Source organism: Cyphomyrmex costatus, unplaced genomic scaffold (assembly GCF_001594065.2).
Source record: "Cyphomyrmex costatus isolate MS0001 unplaced genomic scaffold, Ccosl1.0 scaffold30, whole genome shotgun sequence".
NCBI lineage: Eukaryota > Metazoa > Arthropoda > Insecta > Hymenoptera > Formicidae > Cyphomyrmex > Cyphomyrmex costatus.
In genome coordinates, this window is record NW_017277125.1 from 3,270,485 (window position 1) to 3,291,584 (window position 21,100).

The 21,100-nt window shown below is 29.6% G+C and overlaps 2 protein-coding genes across 2 annotated transcripts; one reads left to right on the forward strand and one right to left on the reverse strand.

Moving 5' to 3' along the window:
- Positions 1–361: 361 nt before the first annotated feature.
- Positions 362–6,807, forward strand: LOC108775468 (E3 ubiquitin-protein ligase AMFR). Its single transcript, XM_018541849.1, has 7 exons — positions 362–616; positions 3,483–3,740; positions 3,955–4,110; positions 4,632–4,954; positions 5,404–5,794; positions 5,933–6,174; positions 6,413–6,807. Exons 1-7 carry the CDS (start codon positions 362–364, stop codon positions 6,606–6,608), a joined length of 1,821 nt encoding a protein of 606 aa, XP_018397351.1. The 3' UTR covers positions 6,609–6,807.
- A 4,240-nt stretch (positions 6,808–11,047) lies between these two features.
- Dad1 (dolichyl-diphosphooligosaccharide--protein glycosyltransferase subunit) lies at positions 11,048–11,798 on the reverse strand. The gene is made up of 2 exons (XM_018541871.1): positions 11,554–11,798; positions 11,048–11,213 (listed from the first exon to the last, which is right to left on the reverse strand). Exons 1-2 carry the CDS (start codon positions 11,756–11,758, stop codon positions 11,083–11,085), a joined length of 336 nt encoding a protein of 111 aa, XP_018397373.1. The 5' UTR covers positions 11,759–11,798; the 3' UTR covers positions 11,048–11,082.
- Between the last annotated feature and the right edge of the window lie 9,302 nt (positions 11,799–21,100).

A 21,100-nucleotide genomic window follows, 5' to 3' on the forward strand; every position in this document is an offset into this window, starting at 1 on the left:
TACGAAATTAAAATATAAAAAACGATCTTACGAAAATCTCATCGATTATCTCGTATAAGTATAAATATGTGTTACTGAAGACGTCATGCATGTATTCGTCGAGATTGTTATTACACTTTTCCGCGAATAGTAATAGAACGATATTATTTTTCCAATGTAGATTTTACTATTTTTTTGTTTTGTTCTCTTTTTAGATTATATAAGATTTGAAAGATTAGGGATCTACTACGAATACTTGTAATATGATAGATACTTGATCGCAAAAAAAATAAGTCTTTAGTTACGAACTGCGACTAAATTTTGATTGCAGATTTAATAAGTGTTTCAACACACAAGCGAAAATTCCAAAATTCTTCCAATCATGCCGATGGAATTTTTGGAACGGTTACCAGTCCCGAGTCTTCGAGTGTATGCCGCCATAAGCGTCACCATACTTTCCTGTTCTATATACTATGCCACCCAAATAATCAAGGATCCTGCTTGGAGAACAAATCATACACATGTTGATGATGGAGTCCATTCTGAAAGCGACATCGATCCGACTGATCCGAGAAGTCTTGGTACTCACCTTAAAGAACTCTTGGAATGTATGGTAATGGAACCTGTCTGCGTTTGGGTATGTTTATTCAAATCAGATTAATGTAAAACTATCTAACAGTTATGCAGATTGAGAAAAACTATCTAGTTAAAAGTATAATCAATCTTTATGCATAAGCTGTATGCATATTTAAATTTCCTTTCGATATTATCATATCGATTGAATTTTTTGTTGCACTTTTTAAAAACTTGTTAGTATCAATCAGGCTTGCCACAAGTCGGAGAATCAGGGAAATCAGGGAAAAGTCAAGAAATTTGAAAATGGTCAGGGAAGTCATGGAAAAGTCAGGAATTTAGCAAAATTTTTTTTGAAAGAATGCAATGGCTGTAAAGAAGGCAATACTTTTGACACAGAAAATTAATGAACTAAATGCTCTTGATGAAAAAATAACATCATTGACATCATCAACATTCCATTAGCCCATGTATAAATTTGCAATACTTTAAATTTTTTTTTTAAGAATTACAAATTTTAGTTTTTATGTTCATAGGCTTGATCAAGAACTTTAAAATTTTGTGTACTTTTGTATGAAGAGTAAAGTTTGGCGTTGTAAAGTTTTATATTGTTCTTTATCTAATCTATTACTTTATACAATTAGCTATAAAATAATTTCCAAGTTATAGTTTGTATTACCTTTCATTGTCTATCTAATAGAATGGTCATCTGTCTCATTAAGCGAGTTATGGCAAGAAAAAAAAACAATGATAACAAATTGATGAGATCGAGTTGATAAATTGGATCAAGATCTGTTTTATGAATTATTTAATAATAATTTAACGAAAATATCGACATAAATTTCGATCGCGATCAGATCAAACAGACTAAACAGTTCCGTTTACATCACACTTGAAGAATATACATTTTTTTAAAAGTAGGAAATTAATATTCGTCGTGACAATTAGCAGCAAAACGCGCTATCTTCCTCTCTTATGACATTACGTGTTTCATTGTAATTGTGTAGTACAATTGTCAGGCAAATTACGCAACTATCGCGTGATTTGTCTAACGATTATTTTTTTCGAATGAATATCCAAAAATAATTTTTGCATTGCAATTAAATATATGAATTTGCGCATATTTATGTAATACAATACAGGAAGACAATTACGTCTCTTTTTCCAGATTATTATCTTTAAGATTAAAATTTCGATCGTTATATTTGTTATAAATTATTTCAAGTTTAGTAATTACTAACAAGTAGAAACTTGTTATATTATTATTCGTGTTAGTTGTTATATTATGTTCTGTTAATTACTGTAAAAGGTTCTTTAATTATATTTATCACTTAGTTGTTACGAGGTAGTACCTAAAGAAGGTAATATCTATTCAAGAAGAGTGACGTTACATGCTATATTATTATTTTCTACTTTGCAATTAAATATTTTGTAAATTTAAGAAATTGTTTTAGCAAAGTAAAATGAAATTATTGAAGATTTACAGATATTTTTTCAACATTTTGTTATGTATGTGTATATATGTATATAAAATACAGTGATAACAAGGAAAAAACTTCCATTTCGATATATATCGATGTGTATATTGAAGTTTTTTTCGATAATTTACCTCGGATAACTGCGTGGGTGCGTCCAAAATTTTGTTGGCAAGACATTGAAACGGAGGAAAGTTGGAGCCTAAAATTAGATGGCCTTTCTATCATTTGGCAACCATTAAGCAATACTTGTTCAAACTATTTGTTTAGAGCGCGCGTGTCAGAAAACATTTATTTCTATTATTTTTGATACAAGATATAAAAAAATTAATAAATTGGACAATTCGAAATATATAATTGTTTTTTTTTTTAATATAAAAATTTAGTTTAATTTATCAGTGTTAAAAAAGAATATATTGAATCAGATTTATAATTTATATTTTAATTAATACATTTTTATTTCCTCTAAAATTAATAAATTTTTATCTTTTAAAAAATTTTAGCTATATGCATATTTAAAACTATGTCATATTTTTTATTTAATGATATGTATAAGATTTTAACGAAGAAAAGAAAAAAATCACATATATAAAACCGGGCATCTTTAAAATATTATCATATATTTTTTTGTTTTAAATTTGTTGATATATTCTATAAATAAAAATATGAGATGTGTTTTGCGAAAAAAATAGAGATTTCTTTGTGTAATTATTCACGCTTATAAATTATAGAAATTCATTAAAAACGTTGCGAATATTTAAATTATTATATCATCGAAAACCATTAATCGAACAAAAAAACGCAAGAGACTGACTTTAAAGATCTTGTTCTATAAATGGGTTATTTTTAATTTATCATTTTTGTATAAAAATAAATCATTTTCCATTTGTTTACAATTTTTATTAACATTTTTCATCATTAATTCACCAGTTAAAAAATTTTGTAAAAGTATCATCGTATTCCTACTTTAATTATGAAGTAACTCTGAAAATTTCAAAATGGAACTCAAATGGTCCGTATAATTAAAAAATTTTGTTATGTGGTAGTAATGTGAAACCTTCGTATAAGCGACGTTTTTTTTATGAATTTTTGCAACTTACAAGCGTAAATAACTTCACAAAAAAAATTTCAATTTTTTTCGCGAAACGTGTCTTATATTTTTATCTGTAAAATTGTCAACAAATTAAAAAAAATTAAAAATATCGATGTTTTGAAGGTGTCCAGTTTGACGTAGAATGCCTCATTTATATATAAGTATATATATATATTCATACACACACACATACATATATGTATATATATATATAAGCGGTAGTGTCTCCGGCCATGTTCAAAAACTGAGTGACGCTACATTATTTTATTTTGAACTTTCTGATTTTTTTCTCTAGATTAATAAATTTCTCTAATATATTACTTTATTATATATCCTTACAATTTCTTTTTTATAATCTACAGACTTTAGTCAACATGGCTTACTGCATGTTGATTCTTCTTGGCAAAACTATCCAAAAACTTGTATTTGGTGAATTACGTGCCTCAGAGAATCATCATTTGAAAGACAAGTTCTGGAATTTCCTTTTCTACAAGTTTATCTTTGTTTTTGGAGTTTTGAATGTACAATACATGGACGAAGTTATACTCTGGTGGGCATGGTTTATGGCGCTTGGCTTCCTGAGTCTTCTTAGCCAACTTTGCAAAGATCGATTTGAATATGTGAGTATAAGATATGCCAAAAGGAGGCAATTAGTCTTGAAAATATAATAGAAATATTTTCGTATGATTTTGCACGCTATACAGACGTATATTAATTTAAAATAAAAGCACATTTGATTCTAGAATGTTTTCTTGTCATATTTAATGATCAACGATTTTGACCAAGTATTATTATATGTCTCAAGAAATATAATTATAATATTTTTTATTTTAGCTATCCTTTTCACCCACCACGCCAGGATGGAGTCACGCTCGACTTCTCGTATTGTTGGCGGCAATTCTTGTGCTATCTTCCTTCATGCTTTTATTCAGCATCGCTGCAGTTTTCTTTTTCATATCTTTCAATACTTTTGCTTTTATGGCAGCTGAGGTAAGCAATGTAACAATGCATTAGTTATTTATCGACATCAATTTTGTGATCGTTATTTACTTACAAACTATTCAATTTTGAGTATCACGCACACAAACAATATGTCCAAAAATGTCTTAGACAAGGTCTTTACATAGTTCCTTTACTCTTGATATACTCAACAGAATGAATAGTACCATGATTAGAAGCTACTATTGTATAATACTACTCTTTCGGAATCGCTTTTTTCGGAAGAGAAGCATTATGATAGCTCTAATCATTGTAAACAGAAAGAAACTATGAAATTGATATCAATAAAACTGATATTTAAATTTGTTGATTCTTTTAAAATTTTTGTCTGAGAATTTTTATTTTCCGTGTGCGTGCACATGTGTGTGTATTTCCGTGAATTGTTCAAATTCTTTGTTAGTTTAAGTAGTTGTGAGTTCACTTTTTGAATAAAAATCGAGAAAATATCAAATTTATTATTACATTATCTAAAATATAATGACTTTATCTTATAATAATTATTTGTTTTGTAGTATATTCTACTTGGAGTCCGTACGATTCACGTGATGTTACGCTACTTGATTCATCTGTATGATACTCGTGGCGCCGGCACTTCGGCACAACGCTCTTGGGATAAACGTGGTCCATTGACTTACTATACAGATTTGATTGCGGAATTAATTGGGCTGGCAGTCGACTTTTGTCATCATGTTCACATGCTTTTGTGGAGTAACATCTTTTTGAGCATGGCATCGCTAGTAATATGTATGCAATTGAGATACCTGTTCTATGAAATACAACGGAGAATTACAAAACATAGAAACTATTTGGCTGTACTAAATCATATGGAGCAGACGTACGTAATGTACATTTATGCTATAATTAGATGCAATTGTTTTAATATTTTGATTTTACTGTGTCTTATGTATTTTTTTTAATTTTTTATAAAATATTAAGTACTTTATAGCGTAAAAGTCCATAGACAAAATGTTATATATAATATTTGCATCTTATTTCGGGAATTTTTCTCTCTCACTTATTCTCACACACACGTATACTTTAATGAAAATTTCGAATATCATCGGCAATTCGAATATTAATTATAATTTCTCTTAAGCTTTTATTTTTTATGAAAATAATGAATTGTAATAATAATGGACATATAATATTTTATGTTGTTGCAAGTTCGCATTTTATTTTCTATTTTTAAAAATATATAATAGTTTATAAATTCCTTCATAATCGCATTAAATTATAAATAATCAATAATATTTTTGAGATAAATAACTGTTTCAACATTTTTAGTTATCCAATGGCTTCGCAAGATGAATTAGTCGAGAACTCTGATAACTGCGCCATATGTTGGGAGAAGATGGAAAACGCTCGTAAATTACCCTGTGCGCACTTGTTTCACAACTCGTGCTTACAATCTTGGTTAGAACAGGACACATCATGTCCCACTTGTCGATTGGCTTTGAGTATGCAAGCGAATCATAGAGAGAACATTCTAGAGATACCACCTGAGCCACAGACTCCTACGAGAAGAAATAGCAATTATTATTTCCTCTTTCTCGATGCATCGAGATACGTATCTTGGTTGCCTACTTTTTCTGTCGAGGTCTCGCACAATAGAGTACGTGGTAACATATCTACATTTGCACATACTAATTCCCAGATGGACGCAATGGCGAGACAGGTAATATATACATATATATCTATAATATGCGCGCGTGTGGATTTTATCACGTATATATATAAAAAATGTAAACTGATTTTAAATTTTTTATAGATCTTGCAAAAGAAACAATTTTATTCTAACAAATATATTTATTAGGTACTACTACTTTTTCCCCATTATCCTCATAATATAATCCTAGAAGACCTTAGAATGACTCGATCGGTTGAATGGACAATTGAAAATATACTCGATGGGATATTAACTTTACCACACCATGTAATCGAAGAACCGCATGAAGAATCCGTCCCACAAATGGAAACGATCGTGACAGACATTACGCCCAGCTCTTCGATCCAAAATTCATCGGATCCTAGATTCGATATTCCTTTTGCCGATAGGTAAGAAAGATCTGATGTATATGAAGAATATAAATATATTAAGTCATATCTTTAATATTATCTATTATCTGTATTTATTAGTTACTGTATATTAAGAAATATATGAAATCAATCTATTAAACATTTGAAATCGTAAATCGAGATGAACATGTTTTGTTGTATTGCTCATAGTCTAGTTATTCTAGGATGTTTTATTTCTCATGAAGTAATCTATGTGAATATATTATTATCTTTATAGTGGAGAAGAACCTTCAAGTCTTGGTGGTCGTTTCTCGAAATCATCTGCCGAGAGAGAACTTATACTTCAACGACGAAAAGAGCATATGCGATTAACAGCACGGAGAAGGTATTTGGAAAAACATCGGAAATCCGAGATTGATTCGACAAATACACAGATAACGAATATTGAAAATACTGAAGATACTATTTCGTAGATATAAGCAGAAATCGATTAATATGATTTTGAATTCAAATTATTCAACACACACACACACACACACACACACACACACACACACACACACACACACACACACACACACACACAAGAGCTTCGTAGTTGATACAAAATTGACAAGTTGTACATTTTATTTTTCCTTTTTTTTTTGTTGAGACAAGATTGTGGAACATACAACGCGGTGCATACTTTTTGCTGATGCAATTAATTATTAAATATTAAATAACAAGAGCTATCGAAAGACCTCTTTGTGTATTTAATAACTAGTACTTTACCTTCTAAAAACAAATTAAAATTGCAATCAAGAGATTAGATGTGACATTTAAAAATATTGAGAGGTTGTGAATGAATATACTCATAAACGTTTAGTATCAGTTAGTAAAAAACATGTTTAAACATGTTTTAAACAGTTTAAAACATGCTTAATCGATGTTTTTAATGTTTTAAATATATTTTTTTTTAATAGTACGATTTAAAGCGTATTAGCTTTTGTCAACCCTGATTAGTATTAAACTAATTACTCAATGCCATCAAATTATAATGAAAGCTACAATGACGATTAAATTGTAACAGAAGGAGTTAAGATTTTTACGTAATTTAGATATGCTAATGGTAAATATTTGTAGCGACATGTAATACACACGCGTTTTAAAAGAAAAATTGTTAGAATAATCTTATTAAATTTTTCAAAAAGATGTTAAACTGCATTGTTATCCACTTTCTAATGAATTAAAATTTTTGATTTAAAGCTTTTTCCTTTTTTTTTTTATATTTTTTGCATAATTTGTAAAACAATCTTTATAAACTTATAGATTAGAGAGTGAGAGAGAGAGAGAGAGAGAGAGAGAGAGAGAGAGAGAGAGAGAGAGGGGGGGGGGTATTTTGGTTATAAATATAGGTACATTAAATGTTACTGTAATGAATGTATTTAGTGCCATAAATAAATTGAAGTGACACGTGCCAATTCAATGAGCATGGATTCAGTTGTGCTCATTAAAGCTTTACTAATTGTTTTTAAAAGGAAAAAATGCATGGAAAATTTGATTAATTTGGGCATTGTGCATAGTGGCCGAGCATTATGCATAATTCCCGAATAACCGAAATTTTCGTGGTATATAATATATACAGGATATTGTATAAGTGTGGTCACTCCTTTTTATCTCGTAAATTACCAGGGATAGACCTAATAATAAGTATAATATCAAATTAAACAATTCTAACTGAACTATATTGCAAGCACAGTGATGATTACTTAGATAAACGGTTTGTTAGAAAACGTAGGGATATACATAATTTTTACAAGTAAAATAATACGATATTATAAAAGGTTAATATAATAAAGGTTGTAGCTTGTTCTGACGTTATATAACAAAATTATTTTACAAATTGTACAAGTTATTTTAGTTTAATGAGTAACTAATATCTTTTTAATTTCGGCCGTGCGGTGTGTTAAACTTCTGACTTTTTAATTGATCAAATGACAATATTTAATACATTAATTGTCAATGCGAGAGTCGAAAGTTAGCTATATTGCAGAGCCGAAATTGAAAAATTATTAGTTGATCGCAAAATTTTAATCGAAATCACTTACAACTTAATTTGTAAAGTAATGTTATATATCATACACACATCGTTGTGCTTGTCAGAATAAACGCTACAATTTTATTATATTATTTACTTGCGAAAATAACGCATATCTCTCCGTTCTTGAATATGGATAATTTTTCTAAGTGATTACTATGTTTGCAATAGAGTTTAGATAGAAACGTATAATTTGATATTGTATTTATTAAGTCTGTTAATTTACGAGATAAAGGAAATGTCAGTTATACAAAGATATTCTGTACATTGGGGACATGTTTGCATAAAATATATTTATTGACTAGCAACATGCACGCAATGATCGGTGATTAATCCAGAAAAAAGAATATAAAATGCAAAATTCTTGATTTGAAGATACAATCAGTCATGTTATGTTCGTGCCTGTAAATAAGTTGAGATACGTTCCTTGTCATCATTATCTAATAAAAAAAAAAAAGGATTTTCTAATTTATATATTAAATATTTCAAGCAACACAGATGCGTTTACGTTTTACATAACGTCAAGGAGACGTTTGTTGCGTTTTATAATTTACATTGTTTGCACAAAGACGAAAATTAGAGTAACCAGTTGTAAATTTTGTACATAACTTCATTTCGTATGTAATGAGCAAGAGTTCGGAAGTTTACAAGTTTTGATGTAGAACTGTTTCTTGTTGTATTTGATTTGGATATACTTGTTACAAATAACAATTGACTTTTCCAATCTGGCCTTACTGTTACCGCCATAAAAATTTCGCGACGTCATTATCAAATCGTTATTATAATAAAATAACATACAAATTAACGGCGTTACAAGTAACGTCTATTTCCATTACTAAAAACAATATATAATTACATATAATATAAATGTTTAATATGAATAAGATCTATTGTCACAGACTTTGTACTTGCATCGTAATGAAAGACAGTTCATTGTAAGACTTCACAAACTTCCGAGCCCTTTAATGATAAGTAAATTTTAATATTTTATTCTATTTAAATATATATATATATATTCCTAATAATAATAGATATTCCTTCTAGTTTAATAAAAAAATTTTATATCGTATGATTTACTATTTATTTTCATAACAATGCAATTTGCATATTTAACTTCTGTAAAATAATAAAATTCACAGTTCTTCGGTTTTTTTTAAGTTTAATTGTATGATAAAGTTTGACATGAATACTTGTATTTACACATAAATAATATATAATAAAATATACATTAAAAGAAAACATATGTATCCGTATATATTGATAAGATATCAAATACAAACAGGATGTGCCACAACTCGTGACTGTAAATATAATAACAGATTCTTTGACTGAATTTTGAATCGAATTTTTTTCTTTAATTTTTTGATTCGTATACTTTATAATATATGTAGATAAAATTTTAAATTAAAATTATCGGAAATCTATCAGAATCTATTCGGAAATTAATTGGAGAATATAATTGTATATTTATTTGTCCTGCAGAGTAAATCGTTCAAAAATTGTAAAAAATTTCTTCGTAATGATTCGTAATTCGGATATTTGTAGAAATATCCTCGCGATGTTATCGCTGAAGAAAAAATTAATTCCATATTTATAATGAAATCCTGACAAATATATATATAGGATATAAATATATCTGTTATTAAAATATTTATGTTAGTCATGGCAGCCTGTACTACATACGATACATTATTTATTAAGAGATAGATTTGTGGAAATGTGTCTGCATCTAAAAGAGACGAGAAAAACTTATTTTATGAATGATGCATACATCGTTGTATTAAAATCTTTGTAAGTAGTTTTATTTACATCGAATCATTTATATATATTTTGTGGATCTCTAAGTTGCATATAAATAGATAATAAGTAATGAAACATAAAGCAATTTTTATTTAAGTCAACTGTAATTATATGGCGTATAAAAAATTCACTGTTTCTATTGTAGTTATCATTAATAATAGTGTAATAGTTTTGTTTTCAAAACGTTTAAGTTATTATATTTCATAGGCAGATAATTTACATTAAATTTCTCAAGTAATTAAAAACTTCATTATTATTGTTAATTGCCTCTAAGTATGTGTAAATAAAATATATGTATGAAAATATATCAATATTTTCATATAAATGAAAGAGCTTTATTAAATTATATTGTTTTGAGAAATATGTAATATCTGGCTAAAGTTTGGCGAGTTAAAGAATAGTCTAATAATGCTTTCCTGAGTCCCTCGAAGATGTAACTTTATAATGACCTTTTCTTAGGATCTGTATAAATACGGGCATGGGGTGTCCTAAGTTTCTTTTATTCATCTATAGCAATGTAATATCTATTCTACACTTGTGTACAACTAGTAAGACAAATAAAATGTATTATAGATTGTTGTAGTTATATTGCTTACTTATTTTCCACGATTAAATGTTCTTACAATGTATATTGTACATAAATGTAGTGAGTCACATAAATAATTTTCTGTCGATACAGATATTTCCGAGTAATTTAATGCTGTGTGAAGTATTTTTGCACAATAAGTAATTGTATTATTATTTTTATTATAGAGTAAAAGGAGATGTTCAAAATTCAGACAAGTCATTTAATTTGGCAAATAAAAAATTAATTTAGATTCCTTACCATTAGAAAATTGAAATTTTAGGATTATTAGTCCTAGGTATATTAAAAGAAGGGAGAACAAAAGAGAGAGAAGTGAGAAAAAAAGATTATTTTCCTAATTTTATTAATTAATTATAAGATATATTCAAATGAAAATTAAAGAGTAACAGTAGAAAAACATGATATATACTTATATATTAAATCCAATTTATTTTTGAACATGATGCTGCTGATCTATTATATATGTATATTACAACTGCGTATTTTATCCAATGAAATTCATTATAACAATATGTAAAATAATATGCGCAAAAATGAAGTCTGCAAATCCTCTTTCAGGGCTTATACCATGAAATTGACTTCTATTTTGTGGATTTACTTGCAATCGGAGACAAACTGAAAAAGATGTAAAATCATCAATTACCTGTGCAAATAAACGAAGAAAGATAACAGTTTTATAGTATAATCGTTTCGAATATAAGATAAAATACTAGATTGGTATACAGAAATTTGTATGAACAATTATACAATGTAAAAAAAGACGAGTCCAAGGCTGCGTCCCAAAATTTACTATCAGTATTGAAAAACGTATGTAATGTAAATTATAAATGTTTAGTACTGGTACTAAATTTTGGAGCACAGCTCAAGTACATATACATCTGTAGATTATGTTTGTATATGTGCATATAAGTTTTATACAAAAGGAAAAACGTATAACGAGGACAAATATAATTACCGCCTAGAATGAAACAGGATACACAGGATATGAAACCACTGAGAAAACTATTGAAGGGAAAAGTGCCGACGAGGCAACAATACACGAATTGGATAACACCCGTCAGAAATACGTACAATAAGTACGCATCGATAATTTTCAGTTTCTTGGGTGTATTTTTGGTGTATTCTGACCAAAATTTGACCAACACTTTCAACGCCGTCATATTTTTTGTCGATCTTGAGACAAAATATTACAAGAACGAAATATTCGAAAATTTCTCACGTATACATGCGTTACAAGCACCGGCGGTGACACGTATTGCACATATATATATATTGCTCCATATTGTTGCCGATGAGATGCTATATTAAAGACGGCCGACTTTGGACAAATTTCGTGACTATCAATATAGGACTTCAGGGAGTTGAAGAACGGTGACATTATCGACAAATGATATAAATTTGCGGTTACAACGTAAATATATATGTATATATATATATAATTTTTATATAATACATTATAATTATTAAATTCACGGGTAATTATTTAGAATATCCGACTCCGATTTTGATGAAATTAGGCTCATTCGCATTTCTGTAAGATATGAAAGAATTTGTAAGAAGATACGTTGAATCGGCTTTGTCCAATTTCTTCGTAATGCTTTCACAGAATAAAAATTACTTTTCCATGATTAAAATATACACATGCATGTTAATAATTTATTTACCTCACTATGACGATAAACGCTGAAGGCAAAATTGAATAAAGAAATTGGTAATTTTTCATTTTTTTCAGTTTTGGACACAAAATACATCAGCGCTCAATATATTGTGAGCGTGTATATTTTAATTTTGGAAAAGGAATTTTTATTCTGTGAATCTATTACGAAAAAATTGGAAGAAACGAAAACGTCAAAAACGCTAGATTTATCGGTAATATAAGCGGCATCCTTTTAATTAAGTATACCATTGGAAAGTATGGTAAACGAAATTTAGTTGTATTATGTACCGTTAGATGGATGCACTAGAAACATCAGCAGGAATATTCGCATTCCGCCCGATAGGATGTATATGTGTATCTGAGAGTTTCTTTTATTTTCAATAAAAAAATATTTACACAAATACATTGTTATAGGTACTTTTTCAATTTTAATAAAAAAACAATTTTTTAAAATTTTGTACCGACTCTTGGCCAATGATAACTTCCATTTTATGCGTTTCATTTTTAATTAAATTTTTCCTAAAAGGATCGTAATAAGTCTAGATATTAAATAATTGATAAAAAATACGTGGCAATCGGAATTCCGTTTAAAATGATTGTAGAGTATATAAAACTCTTCGAGAATTATTTATATCAGTCGATAAAACTATAAGTCAGCACGACACTTTTCTAAAAATTTTTAGAAAACAGCCGATTAAATTTTATAATTGTCATTGCAGCTAAATTGAAAATATAACTTATCATCTCTAATCTAAATTTCTCGATAACAAATCTGTTTTCGCATGTGATGTGCAGCCGTACAGGATCGAGCCATTAAAGTTTAGCTCAGGTATTTCTGGTGACAGTCAATAAACCGATTAAATAACCAGTCCTTAAGAGCCTCTTTCACCAATTCTCATTAACGCTAATCGATCCTCAATTATTATGATTGCCAAAAGTGAGAACTAAATACAGTTTGGAATAGAAACAGAAAGGAGATTATATTCTGATACATTATTTTATTATATTGCTGTTGGTATTTCTAAGAGTTGTGTGTATGTAATCATCGATTAATTTAATTAGAAGTTGATGAAAGATGAGCCCTAAAAGTCCTCAGTTTCATAACTCATCCCTGATTTATAAGTCGAAATCAAATCAATATTTTTCTGACTGATTTTTCAGAACTGTTTGATTTGATACCGATTAAATTTTTTATCGATCTTCGAAAAACATCAACATTTTATCAACATTGCATCAAGAAGATCGATGTTTTATCAACGCTGCATCAACAAAATGTCGATCTTCTTTCGAAGATCAATAGAACATCTAGTAGAGTAATCAAACAGTCCTAAAGATCAATCAATTTTTAATCGACTTGTGTACCTGGGATGATTAACTCTTAACCGAGGTTTAACTTATTTCTTATCTCTTTCTAATTTTAGAATTTTAGATGAGAAATAAGTTATTGAATCCTGGTTAAGAATTAGGCATGTATATGTGAAACTAGGCCTAATAATGCATTATAGATGTTGTCGCACTGCATCTAACTTAAATGTAGTTCGTGGATCGGATACATTTTGTATACGGTTGACCGCTACTGAAGGTGGAGAGAAAAGAGAAATAAATGAATGGAAAAGTGTACTTATTCTTGTGCGATGTGCCAAGCAGAAATGAGGTAAGAATCGAAGCTGATTGGTTTCGCGAAAGAGATTGCTTAACGTTCCTTTGCTGAAAACGCGAGTTCGATCATGCAAAACGGCATGGCTTCAAAGTAAAGAGCGGTTTCTTTTTATATATATATATATATATATATAATCCGAACATTATTAACGTAATAATCTGTGTAGATTATTGCATGTAGCCCAGCCATATATCGATTAAGCGCAATAGTTTTTGTTTAAGATCGTGATACATCAATTGTTTTATTTGTTAAGTTATATTCAACTTAATTATAATTACTATAAGCGCACATTTCTTTTCTCTAGAGTCTCTTCAATTCTTCAGATTAAAAATAAATCAAATTAAAGTTTCCATGTACACGATCTATGTGTACTACGTAAATTTATCGGTTATTCAAATTTCGTAATTAATAAAACTGATTTATTCATCGTCGTGAGAGTTATGTTCTCATACGTTTTAAAAATACAACACGCTCTTCCCTTCCTTCGACGCAAACTTGAGTTTGTCTCTCAAATTAGAACATGAAAAAAGGATCGATACTTTTTTATAGAAGGCTTACTCGGTGATTTACCAGGACGGACGTGGTTAAATATCTGCCAGACCAATGGCACGCGATCGACAACGCGCGTCCAGTCCGCAAATCCGAGCGGAAATCGGCCGAGTCACGGTCGTTCGCTCGTTCGATTGCCACGCGCGATACGCGACGGCTTCGTCTTATAAATTATTGCGGCGTCTCGACTCCGCGGGTTGCGCGAAGGGTCCTTCAGGCGGGCTGCTATATACCTTGGAGCACAACCTGACGAGTGGTGTCCTGACAAGCAGCCTGTTGCGTGACCCGAGCGATCAATATCTGTGTGAGCGCAACACCCGGCAACTGCTCCTCGTATCTTCGTACAAACTGACGTACGCGCCTCTCCCATATGCCATGGAATCGCCACGCCGTATACGTTTCCTCTTTTCTTCCAGTTTAATCTTTACCGGCTTGAGGAAGGTTTTGCCGCGTGCAGCGCGGCGACGTCAGGTAACTTATCGTTTCATATTACACGCCAAGCTGGAAGCGACGGCGAAAATAAGTCCGCGCGCGCGCGTGAATACTCGATGAGAATTTTTGTACCGGCTCCAATCACGAAACCGGTGCGTCGCGTCGATGTGTGAAACGTGCGAGATGAAAATCTTTAAACCGCCCTGCTTCAATCTCATTTCAATTTCGTGTAAATGCTCTCTTTGAGGAAAAGAGCAGAAAAATGATAGAGAGAACATTTGGGGTGGAAGAAGCATTACTGATGCGATATGGTTTTTGTATTAGACCATCCGAGATTTTTCTTTAACAGGTATTTTACAATTAGATGAAGCGAATTTTCTGTAGCAGTTCCATATAGCTGTAGAGTCACACACACATACATATTATATTTAACGCGATTAATTCTTTCGAAAAGCATCTAGTTAGTGAATCAACTATTTTGTTTATCTTTCATCAGTTTCCGAGATTTTGCATTTAAAAAAACAAGTTTTGTCATAGAAAGAAATCATTTATCGTCAAAAAAAAATTACTAACTTGAATATTGGAAAAGTACATAAAATGGTTTACTTTTGTATTATATTATAGTACAACTTGAGGATTAAAAATAGTTCTTTTATCGGCGCAACTTTTTTCATAAGCGCAAATAAAGTTAAATTTAAATAGCAGGATGGTTATTTCGTTGTTTTGCTGCTCACTTGTACCGTGTTTTCGAGAGCTTTTTGTTTAATCTCACTTCTCCCTCCCTACCTCTTTCTCCTTTTTGTCTCTCAGAGTTCAAGGAGTTTCAGAAGTTTTAGAAGAGTCCTTTTCATTTTACGTGTGTAAAGTATACGTAGGCATACTTTAATCTCGATAAAAAAGGAGGACGAAGTGTTCCGGTAAGAATATTCTTTTATTAAATACAAAGCGACTAAGAACAGAGAGAGCAGGAGAGAATCGTAACACTTGGGCGTATATCTTTTTACTTAAACTTTGTTTAATTATGCAATATCTTAATGAAGAAATACTTATGGTGATACAGATGTCCGACGAAGTCCGTCTTTCGAAATTAACGATGCCGTTTATTGCGCGTCGTCACGCTCGTTAACGTCAGTGCTTATTTAACACAAAAGGAGAGATAGCACAGTTTGAAGTAGAAATTAAATTAATATTCTATGATTAAATTTATGTACTGATTTCATTATATAAATACACACACACAAACATGTATACATACATATATATTTCTATACATTCTCATTTATTTATCAAGTATCAAATAATTAAATAGTATATTAAACAACATTGGTATACTTATAATAGAAAATTCTATTTACAGATATTTCATGTCTACTATCTGATATGTTTAAATGTTAGATCTATAATTTATGTCTAAATTTATTTAGATATAAATATGTATAAATTTATTTAAATATATAAGAGACTAATAGATTATGTATATCTATATTTATAAAAAGTTTCGTATGTTTTAATTAATATTTATTTTTCTTGTTTTTATATACGTTTAATATTAAAGTATATGCACTATAAAAAATAGACATGAATATGAAAGATTGATATTGATTTATTCACATGTCTAAATAAATATAAAACTATGGGTGCACATTTAGTGACACAAGTCAATACAAGTGTCGTTCTATCTTTGTTACTGTCTGAAATAAAGATGAAATGATGCGCTGTATCACTAAATAAACAGCACCCATTATGTATAAAAACATGATAAAAATAATGATAAATAATAAAGTAGTTATCAATTTATGGAAATGTTTTTTACAATTTATAACAATTACTTAAAAATGTTGTTACGTCATATAAGTTAAATATTTTTCGTTTATAGCTTATAGACTTTCAATTTGTCGAGTCGATATTTATAGACTTTAATCTATTATTTAAGTGTCAAAAAAGAGATGGTTAAAGCTAAATACATTTTGTGGGTCATGGATGTATATTTAGCAAATTTATTTGTCACATTCGTTACTCGTGCTCCGGTTCGTAGTTTTATTTATAACTTGATTCAAATGTCATCCGCTAAGGATGTCATTTAGTGAACTAATAGGTGTTGATCATCGATTCTACAATTTCTTTAATTTATATACATGTTCTGCTCAGTATATTAGATTTACAAACATAAAATTTAATATCGATCGTATAATGAAATAGGAAACTAACGACATTTTATATGAAACTAATGACATTTTATATGACATTAATAGTTATATGAAAAATGTTATTGTTACTAACACGAAATGATATTATTTACTTTAAGTTTCCATGCAAAGTTCGTGCACAAGTTCAGTGTTTTATTATTTAAACACTGTTAGAATGGACCACACATTGACACTATCGGATGGAGAGAAAATCAATTTCTATTGATATTGAATTTCCGCTAAAGAATATTTCATGAAATTGTATTAGTTTTCTTGTAAAGTAAAAATTTCTACTTTAGATGCGTTTGCAATTGGTATGTATCTCATCTACGTTTCTGTATTCCGTCTTGCATTGCGGTAGTAAACTCGTCCTGTAACACAGTCATCGCCTCGTGTGATCATTGTTTAGGTAAATGATGAAGGTAGGTAGCTGCCCGAGTTAAGAGGGATGATCATATCGAGTCAGTAAACTCGGGGTCTTTATCCACAATCCCGGGAAAAGCCCTGGACTTTTAAGGGGTTGGCCTCTGTGTCCTGAAAATGAACGCGCAAAGAAGCTACCGGAGTAACCTGCACGAGGGTGGACCGAGGTTGCCAGCAGGTGGCAGGTTTGCCGCGTATCGATTTCTTACGAATCTACCCGGGCTCGGAATCACTGGGGTGGTTCACGCAAGTAGCTCGACGAATCTACGTGATCGCTCTTGCAAAAAGACAGCAAATAGGTCCTAAGGCAGATGCACTACGCTGATGTGTGTGGTTAAAACGGCAAGAAACCTTGCGAGAGCGATAAAGTGGCCTTGTGTACTTAGATGGTTTTTCGATGAATACATCATGCATTGCCAGAAAAATTATAATTTACAATTCTCGGTGTTTATCGATATTTTATAGTTATAGTATATGTGTGAGGTCCATTAAATATACTCGAGAAATACGTGAAAAAAGTAACGAAAAATAACGGAGCATTGCTTTACAAGCTGTTTCTACAAGATATTTCTACGTAATATTAATTTGAAATTATCATACAGCCATATTATAAGTTAACTTTCGATTAAAATTATATTTGTTTTCTCTAAAATTTTCTAATGCTTATATATATTTACTATACAGCATTTAACAATGATAATAACAATAAATAACACATATAAAGGTTGTATGTTTTTTTCTCTTTTAGAGGAAGTTACTAAAAATTCAAACTCTTTTATTTTTTCACGATATGTGTTTAAAAATATATGTATGAATTTTTATAACAAGTTAATAACACAAACCAATATAAGCTAACACTGAATGAGAATGTGTAAAATGTGTGCGTTATTAATGATAATTGACAATTTTAGATATTTCGACTATAATTCTAGTCATCTTCAGTGTAACACAAAAGTAGTGTCAAAATTAAATACCAAGCATTAAATGTTAAAATATAAACAAGGTATTTTGTCAAACCGAAGATAAAATCGAAAGTAAATGATCTTCGAATTGTTAAATCGAGTGCACAAATATCTTGTAAAACGCGCTTATTTCGAAAGTTGTTAACTAATCAAGTGACGAACTTAGTTAATGAACTTTTCGAAATATGGGTTGTACCAGATATGCGTGTGTTTTATACATACGTTCGACAACTTATAGAGCTTCAGATTATAATTTTTAATATCGGACTATTAAAAGATGTATTCTATCAAATACAATTGAAGATTTTATCCATGGACGATTACTTCTGACTTTTTGACGCGTGACACATCTAGTTTTATAAAACGCCACATTTTTATTATATCGAAATTTAATATAATACTCGACATTTAAATCTGTTATTATTTATTCGTTATATTAAAGATGATCAAAATTGCGGTCTGTAATTGTCAACTATTACTGATAACACACACAAGTTTTACATATATTACCTGGCTTACATTGGCTTGCATTATTGACTTACTTTGATTTATTTCTTTAAATTTATTTTTTATTACTCGATATAAATTTCTTGATAGTTTTTATATATTTTACTAGTTCTTATAATTTTTAAAGATTAGATATTGCTTGAAAATTTTTAAAAGAGAAAATAAGATAAACCATGATTTTCTTTTTTCATTCTCTTTTATGTTTCAATTGCAATCTCAATTTCAAGTATAGTATGTGAATATATTTGTTGTTTGTTTGGAATAAAAGGATGAAAATTTCATTTCCTCCATGAGATTGGTGCATCATAATATTGTTATAGTGGTATACATTTGACTATGTCTCTCTAGGGATTTATTAGAATAAAGAGAGAATATTAATCACCATTAAGATGAATCTAACTACAAAATTTCGCTAGAATATCTTTTAACATTAACAATTTTGACGGATATATTCTAGAGAAAATTTAATATTTGATGAATATCCTGAAAGAAAATTGTCATACATAATTAGATATAAATGATTAAATATAAAATGTGTTCATATATAATTTGATGTTGCAATTTCAGATATGAACACAATTTGCAATTTAAACTTCTTAAATTTGCAAGGATTTTTAATATTCGTTACTATATTGACTATTAAATTATTTATTATAGTAGATAAGTATACGTGTAATATTATAATAGGTTTTTCTATTAATATTTTCTCGTACACACTTACTTCAATAGATATTATTAGGAAATAGTTTCTTAGATGTATACCTATCTATGACAAAGGTAACATACTCGAGCTTTTATCAAGTTTCGTGTTATGTTAGATTTCTCAAGGTTCATCTATTTATTGTTATTGTTATCAATGCGTTATTCGAAAACGTTCGAATCGTACGCAATACCACATTGCTGCTCTTCGATTATTGCGAAGAAGCACAGTATTAAGAATACGAAGGCGAACTTGTCCGACCGATTTCTTTGCTCACCTGTAAAAAGATGAAGGTTCTTACTGAAACAGACAGCTTAAAAATTGCATTTTAGGCGGTACAATTGTCGTATAATCCGAGTCGTGGATGAAAGGTCAGAGCGTGTCAGAATCTTCGTCCGAGTCGATCTGTGTGCAAATGAAGAAGAACCATCGTTGGAAGTGTAGAATAAAGGTTGCGAGAGTCTAGTGACGTAAACAATGACCTGCATGTCGGCCCCGGTTATTTTCGCTTGCTTCGCAATTTCCGATTCTATCGCCCATTCTTCGTCCCGTGTCCCGTTTTACGAAAAAATTTTGCTTAGTTGCTAACGATTGTATTAATAAATTTATGACATTCCAATAGAGATGATATTGTAGTCTTTCTCACAGGAGTTCAGCCTCGATGTTTGGTAATCTCGTTACGAGTTTTGATAGAACGTATGAATCAATCTTCGCCTTCGCGTTTAATCCAAAATATTCAAAAATAGTGAAAAATGATTACTTGCGCCATGAGAATTTCAATCTTCGAGATTAATTTAAGTGAGTTCTGCATGTTATTGTGATTGACAGTTTTGAGCAATTGTTTTAATGATGAGATTTATTGATTTATTAGAAGATTGATAGAAAATATTTTATTAGTTATACAAGGTAAATTCTATGAAAATAAAAGAAGATAATATTTTTTAAATGGAAATACCGAAATAATACTATAACTAGATTTAGCTTTAATGGAAAAGATTTTTTTAATTATATATGAATTGTATAAGCATAGCTAAAGTATAATGAAAAATAAGACTATATAATAATCAATTTGTTCTTAGAAAGTCTGTAGTCTAAAATAATTTTTTTCTAATTAAAGTATTTCTTCTAAAACGCGTTTAGTTAAACATATTCAACATATAGACTGATTTTAAATTACAGAGAAATTTTGTTATAAAAAATCAACCCATCAATTTTAGTCAATCATCAAGTTTTGCATGCGCATACAAATATTATGTGTACATGTTATGTGTATATATATAAAGACATACTTTTATTTGTAAATTATAGATAAGAATACGGGAAGACAATAGAATCAGTATATCAAATATTCTGTCCAAATGACCATTCTTAGTATTATCTATGTTTGAAAAAGGAATTTACATTCTTTTAATACGTATAACAAATA

Bases quoted from the DNA above. Each gene is read 5' to 3' on its own strand.
- Dad1 (XM_018541871.1), bottom strand. From the start codon at position 11,758: ATGACGGCGTTGAAAGTGTTGGTCAAATTTTGGTCAGAATACACCAAA. The intron at 11,214-11,553 runs GTAATTATATTT...CATCTTTTTCAG, and splicing joins ATCCTGTTTCATTCTAGGCG to TTTGTCTCCGATTGCAAGTA.
- LOC108775468 (XM_018541849.1), top strand. From the start codon at position 362: ATGCCGATGGAATTTTTGGAACGGTTACCAGTCCCGAGTCTTCGAGTG. The intron at 617-3,482 runs GTATGTTTATTC...TATAATCTACAG, and splicing joins TGGAACCTGTCTGCGTTTGG to ACTTTAGTCAACATGGCTTA. The intron at 4,955-5,403 runs GTACGTAATGTA...CAACATTTTTAG, and splicing joins CTAAATCATATGGAGCAGAC to TTATCCAATGGCTTCGCAAG.